Source organism: Mastigoproctus giganteus, chromosome 7 (assembly GCF_048544385.1).
Source record: "Mastigoproctus giganteus isolate SK-2022 chromosome 7, ASM4854438v1, whole genome shotgun sequence".
Classification (NCBI taxonomy): domain Eukaryota; kingdom Metazoa; phylum Arthropoda; class Arachnida; order Uropygi; family Thelyphonidae; genus Mastigoproctus; species Mastigoproctus giganteus.
Genome location: NC_143581.1, coordinates 230,618,305 through 230,643,493, shown reverse-complemented (window position 1 = coordinate 230,643,493; position 25,189 = coordinate 230,618,305). Strand labels below are relative to the sequence as shown.

Below are 25,189 nucleotides of genomic sequence, written 5' to 3'. Positions count from 1 at the left end.
TAATTATATTAAGGGAGGCAGCAAAGGAGGTAAGCAAAAAAGTCTTAGCCATAATTATGGGAAAATGTTTGGTCTCAGGGAAGGTCTCTGTGGATTGGAAATTACCGAATGTATCCTCAATTCAAAAGGGGGGGGGGGTCAAAGGGTGATATGAGTAATTACAGATCTGTTAGCTTAACCTCTAAGGAAATTAATGGAGTCACTTGTTAAAGAAGTAATGTTGGGTTGCCTAGAGAAGGCTACAATTATACTTCAGACACAGCATGGGTTTGTTTATCTGATCTGGCCAATTTGATAAGATACTATTAGGCAGTGACAAAGTAACTAGATGCAAAAAATAAAAATTGATATCATATACTTGGATTTCAGAAAAGCTTTTGGTACTGTTGCACATAAGAGGTTGCTGTACATTGTAGCAGTATGGCATTAAAGGAAAGTTACTACTATGGATAAAGGAATGTTTGGGTGGAAGTGGTCGGAGTGGTTATCAGTGGACTCTGCTCTTCGTGGATTAATGTTATTAGTGGCATCCGACAGGATTTGGTGCTGGGCTCATTGTTGCTTTCTGTATTTATTAATGATATTGATGAGGTTATATCAGGCTTAATGTCTATGTTTTGCAGATGATACAAAGGTTGTCTGGGTAGTTAATAACAGTAATGAAGGTTTGCTGTTGCAAAAAACATTATGCAGATGGACTGAGAAATGGCAACTGAAGTGTAACCTTTACAAATGCAAGGTACAGCATGCGGTAGCAATAATCACAGAATAAGATATTAATTTTTTGGTACTAAACTCGGCAGCACCCTGAGTACACTCAGTGTAGTACCAATTTCAGAGAAGTCCGAACGGTCTGTGACAGCCAAATCCTAAGCTTGCACCTTCACGATGGTGGGACTATTAATAATCCTGGGTATAACCCCAATGCACAAGCACACTGGGGGTGACCACCCAGGTGTGAACCAACATAAGCAGGGGTCAAGGGGTGGTGCCCACACCACATGGAGGAATGCTGCCCCTCTGTGTTACCAGGCAGTACTAGGTGGTAGACGACTCTCATCAACCGACGCAATACCACCACTTTGCTTATTGGAGGCCTGAAGTGGTGGAACCCATGTTTAGTCTCCAGAGCTAAGTTCCAGACAACCCTTCCCCATCTCTTCCATCATGCAGTATGACTAATGACTTTTGAGATTATGATAAACATTATGGCGAGACCCAATCTTCCTTACATTTTGAGGGTATAGCTTTAAAACGGTGTTCTCAGGCCGGCCGCTAGTTAGTACACCAGACCAAACCTATTGGTAACTCTTTAGGAGGCTTCCAGATCAGCAAGTATATAATCTTGCTACCTCTACTCTACTCTGCCAGATAGTGACTGCAGGGAGTCAGAGTAGTGTGTATGTGGGGGTGGGGACATTGTTGAGGCCACATTATGTCAAGAATCTAAGTACATTCTTACCATGTGTACGCCATATCCAAAAATTTCATTACTTCACACAGCATTTCTCCTCCCCCCCCCCCAACTTTTTCTTACTATTGAATACACCATGAATTGCCAAACTAATAGAGTAAGCTTATCTGCGAAAAGATCTAAACCTCCCAAACACTTCTAATTCATTTCATAAATATACATGGTCTCATTTCTGATCTCAGTGATGTCCATTTCCACTTGCAGTCAACCAAACCCCATATACTCTTTTTAACAGAAACTCAGTTATCAGTTGATTCAACTACTGCTCATCTCAATTGCTGAAATTATTCACTGTATGATTCCTTTCGCCTCAAAGGTGGTACTTGTGCATATGTCCGTTCCGATATTCCCTGTCAGAGACTTGGTAATTTGGAATCTCCTCTTTTCGATCTTCTCTGGCTTAAAATCTCTCTACCTCATTGAGTCAAATTCATCTGTTGTCTCTACTGTTCTCCCAACTTTTTGTTTAGTCTCTTTAGTCTCTAGAGCTAAGTTCCGGTCGACCCTTCCCTATCTATTCCATCATGCAGTATGATTGGTGACTTTTGAGGTTATGATGGACGTTGCGGTGAGATCCAATATTCCTTACATTTCGAGGATACAGCTCTAAAACGGTGTTCGCAGGCCCACCGCTAGTTAGTACACCGAACAGAACCTATTGGTAACTCTCTAGGAGACTTCTGGATCAGCTAGTGTATAATCTTGCTACCTCTACTCTGCCAGATAGTGACTGGAGGGAGTCCGAGTAGTGTGTATGCGGGGAGTATTGTCGAGGCCACATTATGTCAAGGATCTGGGTATATTCTTACCACATGTACGCCATATCCAAAAATTTCATTACTTCATACAGCATGTCCCACCCACTTTTTCTTACTATTGAATACACAATGAATTGTCAAACTAATAGAGCAAGCTTATCTGTGAAAAGATCTAAACCTCCCAAAGACTTCCTAATCATTTCACAAATATACGTGGTCTCAATTCTAATCTCAACGATGTCCATTTCCACTTGCAGTCTGCCAAACCCCATATACTTTTTCTGACAGAATCTCAGTTATCGGTTGATTCAACTACTGCTCATCTCAGATGCCCAAATTATTCGCTGTATGATTCCTTTCGCCTCAAAGGTGGTACTTGTGCATATGTCCATTCTGATATTCCCTGTCAGAGACTTGGCAATTTGGAATCTCCTCTCTTCGAGCTTCTCTGGCTTAAAATCTCTCTACCTCATTGTGTCAAATTCATCTGTTGTCTCTACCGTTCTCCAAACTCCACTAATCACTTGGAGCTCTTTGACTTCCTCTCTTTGCAACTTGACTTTCTCCAGTCCAACTTTCCTAACAGTGAGGTAATTTTCCTTGGTGATTTTAATGTTCACAACTCCAGCTGGCTTCTGTTTTCTAGTCACACCGACCCAGCAAGTCGAGATGCTGAGAATTTTGCCATTACTAATGAACTAGCACAGATTGTTCATTTACCTACAAGAATACCAGACAATCCTAATCATACAGCCAATACGCTTGATCTCTTTCTCACAAACAACCCATCTAAGTATACGGTCGAAGTGAGAGGTCCTTTAGGCACTTCAGATCACAACTTGGTGATTGTCTCTTCTCCAATGGAACCTTTATCTCATGGCTATTCCCAACCTCGTGTTGTTTGGCATTACAAGAATGCAAAAATGGGATGACCTGCGAGACTTCTTTTCTTCTTTTCCTTGGTCGGATTACTGTTTCAAAACTTCTGATGTCAACGTTTGCTCAGATCGTGTCAATGAAATTATTCTTGCAGGAATGGAATCCTTTATCCCACACTCCACTTTAAAATCTCGTCCTTTATCTAAACCTTGGTTTTCCCATAAATGTGCTAAGGCTGTTCAAGAGAAGAATGTTGCATATCGTAATTGGCTTGTTTCTAATTCTCCAGTTTCATTTTCTGTGTACACGAAACCTCGCAACAATTGTAAAGCAGTTATTAATCAATCAAAACTAGAGTTTGAACAGGCTAAGAGTAGAAAACTTGCTTCTTGCCCTAATGGTAGCCGAGCATTCTGGTCTCTTGCCAAAGCTATTGGCCGCAACTTTTGCCCATCTCTGCTCCCACCTCTGTCCAAACCAGATGGTTCTGTTGTCACTTCAGCCAAGGATAAAGCTGACCTGCTAGCATCCCATTTTTCTTCCAGCTCATGTATTAATGATCTTGGTAAAACACCTCCCACCATTCCCAACATGCTCCATTCAATGCCTCCTGTGGTCTTCCGTCAAAAGGATATTAGAAGGATTTTGATGAATCTTGATGCTAAGAAAGCCCCAGGTCTCAATGGTATTTCTCCACTTGTTCTCAAAACCTGTGCTCCTGAACTTACTCCTATTCTTTGCCGCCTTTTTTCACTTTCTGATTCCAAAGGTGTTTTTCCTTCTGCTTGGAAATTTGCTCATATCCAGCCAGTTCCTAAAAAGGGTGACAAATCCCTCCCATCCAATTATCGTCCCATTGCAATTACTTCTACTCTTTCTAAAGTAATGGAGAAATCAATTAACCGCCAACTCTTAAACCACCTAGAAACCTTCCGTCTGATCAACGATCGCCAGTATGGATTCCGTCAATGTCGATCCACTGGTGATATTCTGGCTTATGTTACCCATTTATGGACTAATTGAATGGAAAGGTTCGGTGAAACACAAGTAGTTGCTCTTGACATATCAAAGGCTTTTGATCGTGTTTGGCATAAAGGTCTTCTAAACAAGCTTCCATCTTATGGTTTGCCAACTGTTTTTAGTAATTAGTTATCCAGTTTTCTCTCTGATCACTCACTGAGGGTGATGGTAGATGGCCCTCTATCTTCTAACTTCTCCACTAATGCCGGTGTCCCCCAAGGTTCAGTTCTTTCCCCCACTCTTTTCCTCTTGTAAATCAATGACCTTCTTCCATTGACTGGAAATCCTATCCATAGTTTTGCCGATGATAGCACATTGCATTCAACTTTCCATTTTGAGAAACCTTGTCCTGCTCAATCAGCTTCAACTTCTCGAAAATCTGCTACCAATTCCTTAAATGTCGATCTTCAGGTAATTCTCCAGTGGGGAAAAGACAACTTAGTTGATTTTAACCCTTCTAAAACTCAGTCTTGTCTTATATCTCGCAAAAAGGATTCTTCTGCTCCTATGCTTATGTTTAGTGACACTCCGATTTCTAGGCAAAATGATATATCTCTTTTGGGGATTACCCTGACTTTTAATCTATCTTGGCACAAGCACATTACAAATATTGCTTCCTCTGCATCTAAAAAACTTGGTTTTCTCTTTCGCTCTCGGCGTTACTTTTCTTCCAAACAGCTGCTCACTCTGTATAAATCGCAAATCCTCCCTCCCTGCCATGGAATATTGTTCCCACATCTGGGGTGGTGCCCCCAAAACCTCTCTCAGGCTTCTTGATTCCATTCAGAAGAGGGCAGTTAGGTTAAATAATGATTCATCTCTAACAGAGTTTCTCCACTCGCTTTCTCATAGACGCACTGTTTCTGCTGCATGCCTCTTCTACAGATACTTCCATGGGCACTGTTCTTCTGAATTGGCTTCTATAATTCCGGCTCTCTCTTTCAAAACAGTCCGAACACGTGCCGCCACCAGCCAACATCCATTTACTGTCCAACTTCAAACCCACAGAACCAACTTTTCATCTTCCTCATTTATTCATTCAACTGCTGTTTTCTGGAACAACCTTCCTTCATACGTATTTCCTGAAAATTACAATCTACAGAAGTTCAAGTCCAATATCAACAAATATCTTCTTTCGTCTTCTCACCCTCCAACCCAAGCATGGTACTAAGTACTATAGGTTCTAATACCTCTCGTGTTTGGGGTTCACATAAAAAAAAAAAAAAAAAAACTTCACTGATCACTTGGAGCTCTTTGATTTCCTCTCATTGCAGCTTGACGTTTTTCAGACCAACTTTCCTAATAGTGAGTTAATTTTCCTTGGTGATTTTAATATTCACAACTTCAGCTGGAATTCTTTTAGTCACACCGACCCAGCTGGTCAAGATGCTGAGGCTTTTGCAATTACTAATGACATTGCACAGATTATTCATTACCTACAAGAATATCAAACAATCCTGATCATACAGCCAACAGGCTTGATCTTTTTCTCACAAACGACCCTTCTAAGTACACAGTCGAATTGAGTGATCCTTTAGGCACCTCAGATTACAACTTGGTGATTGTCTCTTCTCCAATGGAGCCTTTATCTCATGGCTATTCCCAACCTCGTATTGTTTGGCATCACAAGAATGCAAAATGGGATGACCTACGAGATTTATTTTCCTTGGTCAGATTACTGTTTCAAAACTTCTGATGTCAACGTTTGCTCACATCGTCTCAATGAAATTATTCTTGTAGGAATGGAATCCTTTATTCCACACTCCACTTTAAAATCTCATCTTTTATCTAAACCTTGGTTTTCCAATAAGGCCGTTCAAGAGAAGAACGTTGCATATCGGAATTGGCTTGTTTCCAATCCTTAAGTTTCATTTTGTGCCTACACCAAAGCTCGCAACAATTGTAAAGCAGTTATTAATCAGTCCAAACTAGTGTTTGAACAGGCTAAGAGTAGAAAACTTGCCTCTTCCACTAATGGTAGCCGAGCATTCTGATCTCTTTCCAAATTGGCTGCAACTTTTGCCCATCTGTGCTCCCACCTCTGTCAAAACCAGATGGTTCTGTTGTCACTTCAGCCAAGGATAAAGTTGACCTGCTAGCATCCCATTTTTCTTCCAACTCTTGTATTATTGATCTTGGTAAAACACCTCCCACCATTCCCAACACGCTCCATTCAATGCCTCCTGTGATCTTCCGTCAAAAGGATGTCAGAAGGATTTTGACGAATCTTGATGCTAAGAAATCTCCAGGTCATAATGGTATTTCTCCACTTATTCTCAAAACCTGTGCTCCTGAACTTACTCCTGTTCTTTGCTGCCTTTTTTCACTTTCTTATTTCAAAGGTGGTTTTCTTTCTGCTTGGAAATTTGCTCATATCCAGCCAGTTTCTAAAAAGTGTGACAAATCCCTCCCATTGCAATTACTTCTACTCTTTCTGTAGTGGAGAAATCAATTAACCACCAACTCAAACTACCTAGAAACCTTCCGTCTCATCAACGATTGCAAGTATGGATTCCATCAGTGTCGATCCACTGGTGATAATCTGGGTTATGTTACCCATTGATGGACAAATTCAATTGAAAAGTTCAGTGAAACCCAAGCAGTTGCTCTTGATATCTCAAAGGTTTTCGATCGTGTTTGGCATAAAGGTCTTCTAAACAAGCTTCTATCTTATGGTTTGCCTACTGTTTTTTGTAATTGGTTATCCAGTTTTCTCTCTGATCTCTCACTGAAGATGATGGTGGGATGGCTCTCTGTCTTCTAACTTCTCCACTAATGCTGGTGTTCCCCATAGTTCAGTTCTTTCCCCCACTCTTTTCCTCTTGTATATTAATGACCTTCTTCCACTGACAGGAAATCCTATTCATAGTTTTGCCGATGATAGCACATTGTATTCCACTTTCCATTTAGAGAAACCTTGCTCTGCTCAATCAGCTTCAACTTCTCAAATATCCACTACCAGTTTCTTAAATGCCGATCTCATCTCCATGTAATTCTCCAGTGGGGCAAAGACAACTTAGTTGATTTCAATTCTTCTAAAACTCAGCCTTGTCTTATATCTCGCAAAAAGGATTGTTCTTCTCCTATGCTTATCTTCGGTGACACTCCGATTTCTAGGCAAAATGATATATATCTTTTTAGATTATCCTGACTTCTAATCTCTCTTGGCACAAGCACATTACAAATATTGCTTCCTCTGCATCTAAAAAACTTGGTTTTTCTCTTTCGCTCTCGGCGTTACTTTTCTTTCAAACAGCTGTTCACTCTATACAAATCGCAAATCTGCCCTACCATGGAATATTGTTCCCACATCTGGTGCGGTGCCCCAAAACCTCTCTCAGCTTCTAGATTCCATTCAGAAGAGGGCAGTTAGGTTAGTTTATGACTCCTCTCTAACAGAGTCTCTCTACTTGCTGCCTCATCGATGTTCTATGGCATCTATGGATACTTCTATGGGCACTGTTCTTCTGAATTGGCTTCTATAATTCCCACTCTCTCTTTCAAAACAGTCTGAACACGTGCCACCAACATCCATTTACTGTCCAACTTCAAACTCACGGAACCAACTTTTCCTCTTCCTCGTTTGTTCATTCAACTGCCATTTTCTGGAAACCTTCCTTCATACGTATTTCCTGAAAATTACAGTCTGCAGAAGTTCGAGTCTAATGTCAACAAGTATCTCATTTCGTCTTCTCTACCTCCAAACCAAGCACGGTTCTAAGTACTATAGGTTCTACTACCTATCATGTTTTGGGTTTTCATAAAAAAAGGTAGTGGGAAACATAAAAGACTTGTAGGAATTGGTGCAGTGTGATAATGGAAGTCTTCTGAGCAGTGCAGACAACCTGCCAGTATAGCTCATGGGGTTTTTGTGAATGATATACAGGAATTTTGCTAGCAGGGATAAGGAGGTGATTACCCCATTGTATACGGCAGGGGGCTAGGAACTTTTTTGGACATTACCCCGAAGTCTATTTGTGTTAAACGATATTACTCCCAGACGTTTTTTTTAATATGAAGTTGCTTACAACCAAGTACTGTCTATTACATATTTTATAATACTTCTCCTGAATTTAAGTTTATATATATATATATATAAATGCTACTGGCAAATAAAGTTGTTCGGCCTAATTAATAGCAATGTTAAATATAATTAATACATGTTTGTTTGTCAAAGTGTTATTATAACCGCACTAGACACCTGGTTAAAAAAAAGTTAATTTTACTTTTTTTATTTATTTATTTATAAACGTATGCGTAGGGCCTTACAGCTACACCAATGTGCTCTTCACAATAAACAAAAATAAAGAATAATAAAAAAATATAAAATTATAACTATATACAAAGCCACACATTTTGTAACAAAAATAACATAAATACAAAATTAATAAAAAGTATTAAATAATTGAATCATTTAATTAAAAACATCCTCACTTCAGAATTTGGAAAAGTGGTGCCGTTTCGATTTCGATAAAACAACATCGATATCAGAACTTTTTTGATGTCGTAGCAATTTGGATGCAGTCTTCGGGGTCAAACCAATTTCTGTATTTTGTTTTTAAATTCCTAAGGCTAGAAAATCCTTGTTCGCATAGGCAGGTTGTTGCAAAAGGCAGCAGTATTTTTGTCGCTTCTTCATGTGCAATTTTAAAAACCTTTGCAGTTTCTGATATCCAAAAAGATGAGAGATCTGTCTTGTTCTGAAATTCCATGCATGCTTCACTGTTGGAGCGAAGTTCAAGAAGTGCCCCTGCTAATCCTTTGGACTCCTCAGGTATATTTGCGAGTTCACAGTTGAAGGGGTTTACAACCCAATTGACAGTATGAGAATCAAGCTCTGGAATCAAGCTCAAGCACCGTTTTTTGAGTTTGGTCAAATGCCTTGTAACTGACTCCTTGATGTCACAAAGACAGATCTTCACAATCTTCCAAAAACTGCTAGCTTTGGAAAAGCAGCTTTCTTATTTTGTTCCACTTTCTGGTTCCAGTACATAAGCTTTGATCCAAATGCTGAAATCTTTTCTCTTGCAAAAATGATATTGATGTTTTTTCCTTGCAATTCATTGTTCAAGGAATTCACATGACCAAAATGTCAGCTAAATATGCGAGATGTGCAAACCAAGTGGAGGTTCTCAACTTGTCTGCAAAGGCTTGCTTTTGATCCACCAAAAAGATTTCTAGCTCAGCTCTGAGAGCCCACATTTGATTCAGAACATTTCCAGTTGAAAGCCACCTCACATCTGTATGGAAAAGAGGTGTTGAATATTCAGCCTCCCCATTCTCACATAAATTATAAAATAACTGCATGTTTAGTGCATGTCCTTTGACAGTGTTGACAATTTTAATTACATCATTCATGACACCTTACAGTTCAGGTTCCAACTGCTTCACACCCAATGCTTGCCGATGGATCATACAGTGAGTAACTTCAATTTTTGGATTTTGTTTTTTGGCCAAAGCCGAAAAGCCACTAACTTGACCCAACATGGCTGGAGCTCCATCAACTGACACACCAATACAGTTTTCCTACTTTAAATCGATGGCTGGTGATTTGAAATATGCAGTGCTTTTTTTGTGATGGTACGCAACGGTATGGTGTACCGGCACCTTTATTAACAGTGATGCGTGACATTTGGATGCAGTGCACTTTGAAATTTGTAATATTCCGTAAATTTTTTTCACATGTTTATCTACTATTCAAATAAGCTTAAAATTATTTAACTTAATTTACATTTTTCACTGTCTATTGTTAAGATATTTCCTATATAAAACTGTATAACCATTTTTATAATTCTAAATTACTCGGTCGGACCTCTGTTTAATTATTTTGAATTCCCCTTGGAAGTTACATTTAAAATAGTTTCGTTGAGCAAGAAAATTTTCATATAGCGAACAGATTAGGTGAGAATTAACTCAGTACGCCCTGTTTGCATTTCTGGCCTTCAGGCAATTAGTGCTGCTCCACGAATTAAGAGAGCTAAAGGGATTACCATTCTACAACTTAGTGGTACCTTGTAAAAACTATCCGACCACCTCCCACAAACAGAGAAGTCGCGCTTTTCTGCAGTGAGCAGATCAAGGTGTATTCCCAATGGGCTCTGGCCCACCTTCTACTGCAGTGGTGTCCAAACATTTCCCATACAGGGGCCATATTCAAAAAAATTCAAAGTTAGATTTCTTTAGTGTGTTACATTTTCCATATCTTGTTGCATGTAAAAGTAAAATTGAAAATATTCAAAAATTTTATTAAGTACAATACACAATTACATATACTGAACAAAACATTTAATGAGATTTTTTTTTGATAATTAACAAAATTTAAAATGCTGTTTTAGTTCACTTTCCGGGCAGGCCGTAGGTTGGACACCTTTGTGAATCAACCATAAGTGCCCCGTTCGAGAATTAGAAAAGTGATTTTCTTTTACCCCGACAAATAATCATCTGTTGTTTCACGGAAGTGCATTATCCACATTTTTCCGTAAATTTTCTCTATCTCTGTTTACATGGTCACAGTACCTGAATATCCGAATGACACTGACATTTTGGACAGTTTCAAAAAAAAAAGAAAAGAAACAATTCAAATTTAAGAACTAGTGACAATACCGATGATGAGAGAAGGAAAACGAGGACAACAAAGGTATTAAACCTTCTAAGCATGAATTGTTGGCATTTGGTGAAAATGAAGTTTGAAAATTGTCAATTAGGTTACAGTTAAATGCAATTCGTGGGTACCTAATTGAAAAGACGGTTTCGGAAGAATTGAAGAATTTGATGGACGCTCTGAGTACGATACCAATTTAATCGAGTGAATGTGAATGAGGATTTTCACAGATGAATCTGATTGTCAGCCCAACCAGAGCTTCGTTGATGACAAAAACAGTTTCTTAAAATTGTATGCCCACCGCTGACCTGCTTCGATCCAGCAAAATATGTCGATTCATGGCTGCTTAAACGTCATTCAGCAACCGACACACGCACAAAGAGGAAAAAAGAAGTCGGCATAGGGTGTTTGTTGCACAAAGAGGAAAAAAGAAGTCGGCATAGGGTGTTTGTTGCACAAAGAGGAAAAAAGAAGTCAGCATAGGGTGTTTGTTGTATGAAAACTTAATAAAAATTTGGAATATTCTACTTTTTATTATAAAATTATTTTTACTTATGTTATTTGTTTTTGCTTATTATTTTTAGGGGCCGTAGTCTAACGAAGGACCCTTAAAATGTCATTCGGTTGCCTGTCTGTCCATCCGTCTGTCACAGCATTGTATCTCTGGAACTACTCAACCTATTGACTAGAAATTTTGCATGGGTTTGCACATCAAGTGGGCCAACATAACGCCATATTGATCATTGTTGATAAAAATTTGTCTGAGAAATGGAGGGGGGAGTTAAAAAGTAGGGGATAAAAATGTTGTCGACAACCTATAGTTACACTGTTGGAAAGAGCTCAATGTGTACATTTAAAATTAAAAATGGCAGCACCAGACAGGAAAATGTGAGTAATTTTCGTGTCCCTCTCTCTATTTCTGTTGCTAATGGAGCAAAAAATTTAAAAATCACATTAGCTATGTGTTAATCGATGCTTATCAAGGGAAAACTATTCCGATTGAAATCTATCATTTATAATTAAATGATAAATTATAAAAGTATTAAATGATAATACTTCTGCGACCAGAAGTATTTTTAACAATTTTCAAAGCTGGAGTTGTCCCAGCAAGGAGATACTCAGAGAGCCAGTGTTGAGGCATTGGTGGTGGAGAGGTGCCTGCGCGGAGTCATGCACGGCCCTCACCTGCCAGTCACTTCTCCAGGAAGAAGTCGGAGTCCCTTCTCCCACCCTTGGCATTCACAACAACTGGAAAAACTCAAATAGACAACGTTTTCGTTATTTCCTCAGTTTTAGGCCAAGCCGGGGTACTAGAAACTTTTTTCAGTTACCATAAAGCTCTCTATTTCGGATGCTACATTAACAACCATTCATGTCATCCTGAGTGCCCGGCACTCAGTAGTTGACCGATTTATTTCTATATATACTTCAATAATTAATTTATACTTAATAAACTGTGTTAATATACTAAATTTGTTGTTCTTATTCCAAAAACATTACTACAAAAGTAACAATATCAGAAAAAAAAAAAATTTTTGAGTACTTTTCGTATCCTTTTAATTATCAATTTTTCCTGATAGCAAAGAATGAGTAGTGGCACCTATTTTTTTTACAAAAAAAGCACTGGAAATATTCATCAACCTTATTGAAAATATTGATTCCCCGAATTCTTGACTCAAGAGGAGGACAGAAAAGCAAGGCGCCTCCGTAGCCAGGTGGGAAGGAGCAGCAGTGCGCAGCACACGCTTCTTGATTAGACCAGGGTTCGAGCCCGTCACCACCAAATACGGAGGATGCGGAAAGGTCAGGGAATGACCACCGCATATCCCGGAGCAATATGGCCTTAGTTGCTAATGCTCCTAAAAACCAAATAACTAACTAACAAAAAAACATTTCTTCTTCAATTACATCAGTTTCCCTGTATCGAACATACACCATCATCTGTGAATTGCTACTGAGATCAGTAGTCTCATCAAGTTGAATAGCAAAATGTTTGCTCTCTTTGACTGAAAAAATCACTTGTTCCCTCACATTTTTTGCTAAGATAAATTTTTGCAGACGAAGGCACCGAATGCAGTTGCATCGCTTCTTTCTGGCCACGCATGATTTCTGCCATTTTCACAGCTGCAGGTTTGACCAATTCTTCACCAATGGTATATGGCTTCTTGTTTTGAGCAATCAACCAAGCCACTTCAAAACCAGCTCTTGAGGCTGAATGTTGATCAAATGTACCTATTAAGTTGTTTTCCAGTCTTTGCCTTTTGTTGGTTCTTTCCAAATTCTCAAAGTATTCCGGCGGTTTGGAAGAAGGATGTGGCAAATTATCCAAGTGTCTCTTCAGTTGTTTCCTTTTGAAAGACACTGCAGTCAGCACTTTCAAACAAATGACACATTGTCGCTTAATTTGTCCTTTGTCTTCTATTTCTATAAAACCATAATTGAGGAACTCTGCCAGGTATTTCCTTTTTCTATTTGATGCCATTTGAAGGGTAGAGAAAACTAACTGAAAAGGGAAAATTTTAAATTAATTATTTTTATTTTATTAATTACTTTTATCCCATTTTGGATAATTTACCCCTGTTCCCCGACCCCTGGTATAAGGCGACGGTCAGGCCACATCTCAAGTACTGCATACAGGTCTGGAGGCCTCATTTTAGGGAGGTTGTATACCTGCTGGAATGGATGCAGAGAAGAACAACGGGACTGGTGAGGGGAACAAAGGGGTGCTCTTACCAAGAAAGACTTCAGTTCTGCAAACTGCAGCATCTGGAAACTAGGCACTAGATGTTGTAATTTGCAGAAAGCTGTTGATTGTTGGAATAAGCTTCCATTCATTGTTGTGGAAGTGGATAGTTTGAATAAATTCAAGGAAGAACTAGACAAACTATTGGATGGGGATAGATAGCTAAAATGGGATTTATTATTTATTTTTTTTAAAATTTTGTCTGATGCTGTATAAGCTTGCTTTCTTTTGTCATTTGCCACTATTAATACTAATAATAATGTCATTTCAAGTTTATTTCAAATAATATGAATATGAATGAAATATGAAATAATATGAATTGTTTAAACTTTTTTCGCATTAGCAGAGGCATATGATGCAAGAAAGCAAGCTTATACAGCATCAGCCAAAAAAAAAAAAAAAACCCCTTCTCATTTTACCCATCCATTTACCCCAAATGTTTGTCTAGTCCTGCCTTGAATTTATTTAAACTGTCAACGGCAGATGGAAGCTTGTTCCAGCAATCAACCACCCACTGGCTTAAGGCAAATTTCCACACATCTATTCCAGAACTGTCTTTCCTCAATTTGAATTTATGCCCATTCAGGTGTGGAATCTGAGCAAGAGGAATAATTCCATCAGCATTGAGAGTGCTCAAACCATTCAAGGCCTTATATACCTCAATCAGATCACGTCACAGGTGCCTAGTCTCCAGACGCTGCAATTTGCAGAACGTAAGCCTGTTTTGGTAACAACAATCCTTTGTTCCTTTGTTTTTTATGACTTCATCCTTATCTACAAGAAAATGCTCAATAAATCATTGAGAGTACACCACAAGCTTTGCTTGCCATCTGTCTTCACTGCACAGACACTTCACTTCATGTTTGTTCTTATTGTAACTGTCAGATCCCTTTACTGGTTTTTAATTCAACTGCACGAAATGTATAAATAATTTTGGGGTTGTTATTCTTGAAATGCAAGACCTTGCATTTTTCTGCATTAAAACACAGTTGTCTCTTTTCTGAATTCCTTCGTGTCATTTTTAAAAAAAATTTAATTGAAAATGATTGTAATTAAATGCAGTGTAGTAAAGATTATTTCATTATTAATTATTTACATTTTTATAGCTTCAGGAGATAACGAATCTTTTTTGTCGAACGACATATTCGAAGAGGAAATACCAAATAACTATCTGTTAAACTTTAAGCAACAGCCTTTGACTGTGTGTGTGACTGGTGTTAAAACTCTTAGTCCAAAGGAGAGATGGAAGACTGCCATTTCAAAGATAATAAAGGAGCAGAAACTGAAATCTTTTCAAGGAAAAAACGAAAGTGGGATATTTAAAGATTGGTGTAATCAAATAGGCGATGAATTGGCAGAGCGTAGAAAGATTCTGGAACTGCTGCAAATTAGTATAAATATTTGTCCAGCTAATAGTAGGTATTTTTTAACTTTACTGTAAGAAATAGTATTTAAGAAATAGTATGGATAATTGCAGGATATGTACTGCACACATTAGCATTAGTAGAGGCATATGATGCAAGAAAACAAGCTTATACAGCAGCAGCAAAAAAACCTTCCCATTTCACCCATCTGTTTGCTCTAAAAGCTTGTCCAGTTCTTCCTTGAATTTATCTAAGCTATCAACTATTCATGCTATTCATGTTTTGTTGCCTGCTATTCCACAATTACTGCTATCTTATACTCAATCAGTAGTACAAATTACTCAGGATAACATTTTAGGTAAGAAGAATTAAATTAGTGAGCATGTATTGACAATAAATTAGCAAATTGATCATTATTAACTGTGGAGCTTTTTTTATCAGCTACCTTATAAAGTTGTATCTATCTAACTTTAAATTTGCATTGATTTATGAGATATTAAGCGTGCATATATCTTTATTGCTGATCAAAGATTTTGATTTTCTTAAGATTACTCTGGTATATGATTGTTATCAACAGGTATTTTGCATCAGGGTAAAAAAAAAAAAAAAAAAAGGTGGACTATAGCCCTTCATGTGCTGATTTCTAATCTTTGTTTTTCTTGTAGCACATCTAGTTTTTGCACTGAGACCAGTTCTATAGACATTCCTATTCAGTCAAACTATATGATATAATTATTATTTATTATTATTGTTTATACAAATGTGGGTGATAGCATAAAGGCTTAAATGTTTATACATTCATTGTTATGTAGTTCTTTGGATATATCTGTATCCATATTATTTCATAATTAATTGTTTGATTACAAATTGTTTTTGGTTGTTAGTAGTAGTAGTAGTAGTGGTGGCATGTGATGCAAGAAAGCAAATGTATGAGCTTATGCAGCATCAGCCAAAAAAAAAAAAAAAATCACACCATTCCCTCCAAATGCCTGTCCAGTTCCTCCTTAAATTTATTCAACCTATCAACTTCCACAACGACAGATGGAAGTTTGTTCCAGCAATTAACCACCCGCTGGCTAAAAGCAAATTTCTGCACATCTGTTCTACATCTGTCCTTTCTTAATTTGAATTTATGCCCCCTTAGGTTCGTAATCTGAACAAGTGGAAAGATCCCATCAGAATTCAGAATACTGAACCCATTCAAGGCCTTATACACCTCAATCAGATCACTGCGCAGGTGCCTAGTCTCCAGCCACTGCAATTTGCAGAACTTAAGCCTCTGTTGATAAGAGGATCCCTTCATTCCCCTCACCAATCTTGTTGCCCTTCTCTGTACACGCTCAAGTAAATCTACATCCTTCCTAAAATGAGGCCTCCAGACCTGTACGCAGTACTCAAGGCGTGGCCTGACCATTGGCTTATACAGAGGGATAATCACCTCCTTTTCCCTGCTAGCAAAATTCCTATATATCATTGACAAAACCCCATGACCTGCCCTGGCAGCCTGTCTGCATTGCTCAGAAAATTTCATATCTGCCTGCACAATTAGTCCCAGGTCTTTTTCATTTTCTACCACCTTAAGTGTAGTACCACACAGTTGGTACGTTTCTCTGGGGTTACTTCTACCCATATGCAGTACTTTGCATTTGTCAAGGTTAAACTTCAGTTGCCACTTCTTAGCCCATCTGCCCAAATTATCTAGATCCTGTTGCAGTAGCACACTGCCATTACTGTCATTAACAACCCTGCCAACCTTTGTATCATCTGCAAACTTCGACACTAAGCCTGATATACCTTCATCAATATCATTGATAAATATAGAAAAACAACAGTGGACCCAACACCGAACCCTGTGGGACTCCACTAATAACATTAGTCCAAGAAGAGCAGCACCCATTGATTACCACCCTCTGTCTTCTCCCACTTAACCATCCTTTTATCCATTGTAGCAACTTACCCTTAATACCATTCTGCTCCAATTTGTATAATAGTCTTCCATGCGCAACAGTGTCAAAAGCTTTCCTGAAATCCAAATATATGATATCAAAATTATTTTTTGCATCCAGTTCCTTTGTAACCACATCATAATATCCTATCAAATTTGTCAGACAAGACTTTCCCTTAACAAACCCAAACCCATGCTGCTGTGTCTGAATTATTGCTGCAGTCTTGTCTAGATGATCCTGCAATGCATCTTTAACCAGCGACTCCATTATTTTACCCGGAACAGAAGTTAAACTAACTGGTCTGTAATTACTCGTGTCACCCTTCGATCCCCCTTTGTGAATTGGGGATACATTTGCACATCTCCAGTCCGTGGGAACCTCCCCTGAGTACAAGGATGCTCTCATAATTATGGCTAAGGGTTTGCTTAGTTGTTTTGCTGCCTCCTTTAATATAATTGGATAGATCCCATCCACCCCAGGTGCTTTTCTTACGTTTAACTTCAACAGTTTCTCTTCCACTTTGCTCTCAGTTATTATAAAATCATTAAGTATCCTGCTATAATTTGATAACCTTCTGCCATTTTCAAACCTTAATAATTCCTCACGTGTGAATGTAGATGCAAAATACTCATTCAGTTTGTTTGCTATCTGAGCAGGATCATCAACAGTCGAACCAACGATGTCAAGTGGACCAATCAGATTCATCCCCTTCCTTTTAGAGTTTATATAAGTAAAGAAATCCTTGCTGTTTTTCTTAGCATCTTTTGTCAAGGATTTCTCGTAATCTGCCTTCGCCTGCCGAACCTCCTTTGTGACCTGATTACAGATTAACTTATATCTGCCATAGGCTTCTGAGTCGCTTGATAATTTATATGCATCCCATGCATTTTTCTTCTCTGTTACGAGTCTCATTAGTTCATTTGACAACCATTTAGGCCTAAACCTTGAACAATATTTCTTAACAGGTATGAAACTTTTAGTAGCATCCACGATTAATTCCTTGAATGCTTCCCACTTAGAATTTACTGTTGGTAACATCGTCAATTGGTCCCACTGTACAGAATTTAAAAACTGTCTGAGACCACTGTACTCGCCTTTACGGAAGCAAAAACCCTTTCCTTTACCCCTGATGGTAATTAAATCTTTAAGTAAATCCCACGTCAGTACACTGTGATCACTGCCACCTAGTGGTTCTTTTATCTGCAAATTCCTAATACATGAATGATCACTGCTGATAACCAGATCAAGAGTATTACTTTCTCTGGTTGCCTCTCGAACATGCTGCTGCAGAAAACAATCATCCAATAAATCCACAAAAGTCTGACTAGTGTGTGAGTGCCCAATCCACAAGTTCCAGTCAATATCTGGGAAGTTAAAATTCCCCATTATAAGACATTCCGATTTACTAACCCACTCTATTTCTCTGTACAATTGTTCATTGTTCTCATTCGAGTCATTAGGCCTATAACACACTCCTACTCTTATTTTTGCTTTTGCAGTGCTTATGTCACACCAAACTGACTCAACAATGCACTGTTCATCTATATCAACTGGATGCAGTTCTTTTGATTTTATGTTTTTCTTAATTAACAGCATAACATCTCCTCCCTTCCTATCCTGTCTATCCTTTAATGCTCCAATTTGTACAGCAGTCTTCCATGTGGAACAGTATCAAAAGCTTTCCTGAAATCCAAGCCTATTATATCAAAATTATTTTTTGCATCCAGTTCCTTTGTGACCACATCATAGTATCCAATCAAATTGGTCAGGCAAGACCCTTAACAAGCCCATGCCGTGTCTGAACTATTACTGCTGTCTCGTCTAGGTGATCCTGTAACCAGTGACTCCATTTTTTCCCCAGAACAGAAAAACTAACAGTTCTGTAATTACTTGTGTCACCCTTTTGTTGTTTGTATTAAGTTTAATGACACCAAGGGCTGCTGAGGCCAAATTGTATCAGTTCATAGTCTAAAAAAAAAAGAGATTTTTAGTGCTAAAGCCTCAAACTACAGAAAATTCACTAATCAAACAAGTTAGTGCTTAGCATTGTGGTAGTACATAGTGAATCACCAAATTAGATGAAATGGCATTTTTTTTTGTTTTATCTCATATCATGAATGCCTTCACAACGAGTTGCCCTGATATTACACTACTTCGAATAACCAATGCTTCACGAGTGGAGAAGAATATTGTTACTTATTCTTGGTGGATACCACCACCCAGGTGGCCGCTTCAAGCCTTTTTTGCCTCATTGGTGAGAGGGTAGGTACCAAGGCGTTACAATAAGCGACAACTACTGGTGAAGCATTAATTATTCGAGGCAGTGCAATATCAGGGCAACTCATTGTGAAGGCATTCACAATATGAAATGTAACAAAAACGATGCCATTTCACCTGCTTTGGTGTTCGGGGATTCACTACATACTAACATGATGCTAAGAATTAACTTTGTTTCAGGTAGTAGTAGTAGTATATAAGCTTATGTAGCATCAGCCAAAAAAAAAAAAAAAAAACAATTTCAATCATCCACTTCCTCTAAAAGTTTGTCCGGTTCCTGGTTGCATTTATTTAGGCTATCAACTTCCACAACAGCAGATGGAAGTTTGTTCCAGCAAACAACTACCCGCTAGAAAAAGGCAAATTTCTGCACATCTATTCTACAACTGTCTTTTCTCGTTTTGAATTTATGCCGTTCAGGTTCGTAACCTGAGCAAATGGGAGAATCCCATCAGAATTGACCCTGCTCAACCCATTCAAGGCCTTATACACCTCAATCAGATCACCTTGCAGGTGCCTAGTCTCCAGATGCTGCAATTTGCAGAACTTAAGCCTTTCCTGGTAAGAGGACCCCTTTGTTCCCCTCACCAGTCTTGTTGCCCTTCTCTGTACTTGCTCAAGCAACTCCACATTTTTCCTGAAATGAGACCTCCATACCTGTACACAGTACTCAAGGTGTGGCCTGGCCAGTGCCTTATACAAAGGAATAATCACCTCCTTTTCCCTACTAGCAAAATTCCATATATCACTGACATTACCCCATGACCTGCTCTGGCTGCCCATCTGCACTGCTCAGAGAACTTCATATCTCACTGCACAATTACTCCAGATCTTCTTCATTCTACACCACCCAACTGTAATGGCACATAGTTGGTATGTTTCTCTTGGGTTACTGCTACCCATATGCAGCACTTTGCATTTGTCAATGTTAAACTTCAGTTGCCACTTCTCAGCCCATCTGCCTAACTTTTCTAAATCCTGTTGCAATAGCAACTGTCTTTACTGTCATTTGTATTTCATGTTGTATGTCTGTTGTATTTATGTCTTTATTTGTATTTATGTCTGTTATTTTTTTTTTTTTTTTTTTTTTTTTTGGTAGTTGTTGGCACACAGGCTGCTGTGGCCATAATGCACCTCCCAAGATTTTTGCAGTACTTTGAACCAATCCCGAGGTGGGAATCGAACCCGCGACCTTTGGGTTTCCAGGCATGTCTGTTGTCTTTATGTTGTATGCCTGTCTTCATGTTGTATGTCTTTACTCATTTTGTCATTTCACCCTGCCAACCTTTGTATCATCTGCAAACTTGGACATTAAGCCTAATATATTTTCATTGATATCATTGATTAATACACAAAACAGCAATGGGCCCAACACTAAACCCTGGAGGACTCCACTAATAACATTAGTCCACGTAGAGCAGTGTCCATTTATTACCACTCTCTGCCGACTCCCACTCAAAAACATCCCCTTATCTATTGCAGCAGCTTGCCCTTAATGCCATACTGCTCCAATTTGTAAGGCAGTTTTCCATGTGGAACAGTATCAAAAGCTTTCCTGAAATCCAAGCCTATGATATCAAAATTATTTTTTGCATCCAGTTCCTTTGTGACCACATCGTAGTATCCAATCAAATTGGTCAGGCAAGACTTCCCCTTAACAAGCCCATGCCGTGTCTGAACTATTACTGCTGTCTCGTCTAGGTGATCCTGTAATCAGTGACTCCATTTTTCCCCAGAACAGAAAAACTAACAGTTCTGTAATTATTTGTGTCACCCTTTGAACCCCCTTTGTGAATTGGGAATACATTTGCACATCTCCAGTCCATGGGGACCTACCCTGAGTCCAAGGAAGCGCTCATAATTATAGCTAAAGGTTTGCTTACTTCCTTTGCTTCCTCTTTAATATATCTGGATAGATCCCGTCCACTCCAGATGCCTTCCTTATGTTTAACTTCAACAATTTCTCCTCCACTTTGCTCTCTGTTATTACAAAATTATTTAGCTCACTGTTAGAGTTTAGTAAACTTCTGTCCTCCCCCTTACAGAATTCCCCATCTGTGAATGTAGATGCAAAATTCTCATTCAGTTTGTCAGCTATCTGAATAGGATCATCAACAGTTGATCCACCTACAGCAATTTGACCAATACAGTTCATCCCCGTCCTTCTAGAGTCTTTGTTGTTTTTCTTTGCATCCTTTGCCAAGGATTTCTCGTAATCAGCCTTTGTTTCCCTAACTTCCTTTGTGTCTTGATTACAGACTAGCTTATATCTGCCATAGGCTTCTGTGTAACCTGATAATTTATCTTCATTAAATTCATTTTTCTTCTCTACCACAAGCCTTATTAATTCATCTAGCATCCCTTTAGGCCTAAATCTTGAATGGTATTTCTTAGTTTGTTTGAAAAGTCTATTAGCTTCCAAGATTATTTCCTTCAAGGCTTTCAATTTAGAATTCGCTGTTTTTAATATCATCATTTGATCCCACCGTATAGAATTTAAAAACTGTCTGAGACCACTGCAGTCACCTTTACGAAAACAAAAACCCTTTCCTTTTCCCTTGATGGTAGTTACATCTTTAAGTAAATCCCACATCAGTACACTGTGATCACTGTCACCCAGTGGTTCCTTTATCTGCAAATTCTTAATGCATGAATAATCACTGCTGATAATCACATGAAGAGTAATGCTCCCTCTAGTTGCCCCTCGAACATGTTGCTGTAGAAAACAATCACCAATAAATCCACAAAATCTTGCTAGCGTGCAAGTGACCAACCCACAATTTCCAGTCAATATCTGGAAAGTTAAATTCCCCCATTACAAGACATTCTGATTTACTGGCCCATTCTGTTTCTCTGCACAACTGTTCATGATACATATCAGAGTCATTAGGCGTATAACATACTCCTGCTCTCATTTTCCCTTTCCCAGACTCAAAATTGCACTGTCCACCCATGTCAACTGGATGCACTTCCTCAAATTTTGTGTTTCTTAAGTTAACAGCATAACCCCTCCTCCCTTCTTACCCTGTCTATCGTTTCTGTACACACTGTACTCCCCAAATTCCAAATCTGCAATGTTTATATCTGTGTGACCATGTCTCTGATATCCCAACAATACCTGCCTTTGATGTCTTGATCAGCACTTCAAATTCATCAAATTTATTTACTATACTTGTAGCATTGGTGTACATGCAAGTATACATTCACTTGTTGTTATTCTTAGTAACCCTAACACAGCACATGTATTTACTTGTTACATGATGACTTCCAACAGCTCTTGAAATCCCCAGCAACTTGCTCTCTAGATTGCTGCTCATTGCAATAGAAGCAGTGCAAGAATCACTTTTGTCTCTGCTGCCTGCACTACTGTTAGTCTATTAGTCTGTGGCGCAATATAACCGTAGTTGTTTTTGCACCATTAAAACCGAAATCAAATCAAACTTTTAGTCTGTGAATCCCCGCCCACAAGCTAACAAGTTTTCCGACCCACCTAACAGTGCCACGATAGCATCATCATATATTTCTCACTTTCTATTTAAGTGTATCTCATCCCTGTAGAAGCAGTTTCTCCTGTTAGCAGCACAGACCATTCTGAAAAAAATTCTACCCAGTGAGCCTTGCACAATCTCTCCAGGGCCAAATTGATTGACAAAGCTCTCATCATATACTCCCTCTTATCATGTCTGGAAGAATTGCAGACACTTTCAAATTTAACCCTAACTTGCAAATTTTTTTCAACATTGAACCTGTACTTGTTAAGTAAATCTGCATATCTCTTACTCTTAAATGCCAACATGTACAACAGTATTACCTTTTGTACCCTTAAAAGATGATATCTGCTCTACTTCTGTTCCATCTATCCTTTTTCCATAATATATTCCCTGTCTCCCTGACAATAAGGTCACCGACAACAACTAGCTCCTGTGGGACCAGTGCATTTTTTCTTGGAGATTGCTGCTGTGTTGCCTGAACCATGAGTGAGCTCTGGCGTTGGGCAGCTGAGAGCTTGACGGGCCCCTCATATTAATTTCTTCAGGGGCATCAGTGGTACACCTCAGACTCTCATAGATGCCCATCAGAACATTGAGTTGGTGTGTAATTTCTTCAGTCTCTGCACCTAGCACACACAAAAACATCCTCTTTGGCTAGATCATGTCCTGTTCTAAAAAGGTGCAAAATGTGAAATGTTTGCAGAAAGTTTGAGCATGCTCAAACCAATCAAGGCTTTATACACCTCAATCAGATCACCTCACAGGTGCCTAGTTTCTAGACACTGTAATTTGCAAAACTTAGCCTTTCTTCATAAGAGCAACCCTTTGTTCCATTCGCTAAACTTGTTGCCCTTCACTGCACTTGCTCCAGCTGCTCTACATCCTTCCTAAAATGAGGCCTCCAGACCTGTATACAGTACTCAAGGTGTGGCCTGACCATTGCCTTATATAAGGGGATAATCCCCTCCTTACCCCTGCTAGAACGTTCCTGTGTATCATTGACAAGACACCATGAGCTACTCATACAGACCATCTGCACTGCTCAGAAAACTTCATATCTGGCTGCACAATTACTCCCCGGTCCTTTTCATTCTCTACCACTCTCATTGTAGTACTACACAGTTGATACGTTACTCTGGGGTTACTGCTTCCCATATGCAGTACTTTAAGTTAGTCAATGTTAAACTTCAGTTGCCACCTCTCAGGCAATCTGCTCAACTTTTCTAGATCCGGTTGCAGCAGCATACTGTCATTAGTGTCATTAACAACTCTGCCAACCTTCTTATCATCTGCAGACTTGGCCATTAAGCCTAATACACCATCATCAATATCAATATCGTTAATAAATACAGAAAAGAACAATGGACCCAACACTGAATCCTGAGGGACTCCACTAATAACATTAGTCCACGAAGAGCAGTGTCCACTGACTACCACTCTGCCTTCTCCCACTCAACCATCCCCCTATCTGTAGCAGCAATTTGCCTCCAATGCCACATTGCTCCAATTTGTGCAGCAGTCTTCCATGTGTAACATTATCAAAAGCCTTTCTAAGATCCAAATATGTGATATCAAAGGTATTCCCTACATCCAGTTCTTTTGTGACTACATCTTCTTATCCAGTCACATTGGTCAGACAAGACTTCCCCTTAACAAAACCATGGTGTGTCCGAGCTATAACTGAAGTCTTGTCTAGATGATCCTGCAGTGCTTCTTTAACCAGTGCCTCCATTAATTCCCTGTAACAGAAGTTAAAACTAATAGATCTGTAATTATTTGTGTCGCCGTTTGCTCCTCCTTTCTGAATTGGGGTCACATTTGCACCTCTCCAGTCCATGGGTCCTCCCCTGAGTCCAAGGAAGCTCTCATAATTCTCATAAAATAGCTCTCATAACAAGTCCATGGAAGCTGTCATAATTATGGCTAAGGGTTTGCTTAGTTCCTTTGCTGCCTGCTTTAATATTACTGGATAGGCCCCATCCACCCCAGGTGCCTTTCTTATGTTCATCTTCAACAGTTTCTCCTCCACTTTGCTCTCAGCTATTACAAAATCATCTAGTTCACTGCCAGAGTTTAATACACCTCTGGCATTCCCCCCCCTTCTGAATAACTTCTCCTGTCTGAATGTAGCTGCAAAATACTCATTTAGTTTGTTAGCTACCTGAGCAGAATCATCAACAGTTGAACCATCGATATCCATTGGACTAATCTGATTCATCCCCTTCCTTCTAGAGTTTACATAAGAAAGGAACTCTTTGCTGTTTTTTTTTGAGACTATTTATAGAATTAAAATACTGTTTCAGGCCTCCCTAGTCGCCTTTACGAAAGCAAAAACACTTCCCTTTACCTCTGATCATATAACAATGACGGCAAGTTATGAACTGTAAAATCTACTACCACTAAATATTAACTTTCAAAATCACTATCTGAATTCAGAATAAACCAAGGAGCTTTACTAGGACTATAAAGCTACTTATAGAAAATAATTTAATGTAACAATTAAGTCAATAAAATGGCTAAAAAAAATAAAAGCTTAACATTCGTCAGAACTGCAAAAACTTATCAAACATGGATAACCTCGTATCCCTTACTCCTGTTTCTATATAATTTGAAATTATGTCCCTCAGTCGAGATTT

At 38.8% G+C, this 25,189-nt stretch overlaps 1 protein-coding gene across 3 annotated transcripts in view; it reads left to right on the top strand.

The window, feature by feature from the left end:
* The window catches only part of LOC150083765 (tyrosine-protein phosphatase non-receptor type 13-like), a 478,105-nt gene that overhangs the window by 70,966 nt on the left and 381,950 nt on the right, over positions 1-25,189 (top strand). For all 3 annotated transcript variants that reach the window (XM_090378206.1, XM_090378207.1, XM_090378208.1), the window contains one exon: positions 14,582-14,890. In XM_090378206.1, coding sequence (XP_090234332.1) covers positions 14,582-14,890 — 309 coding nt within the window. The remainder of the gene's footprint in view (positions 1-14,581; positions 14,891-25,189) is intronic.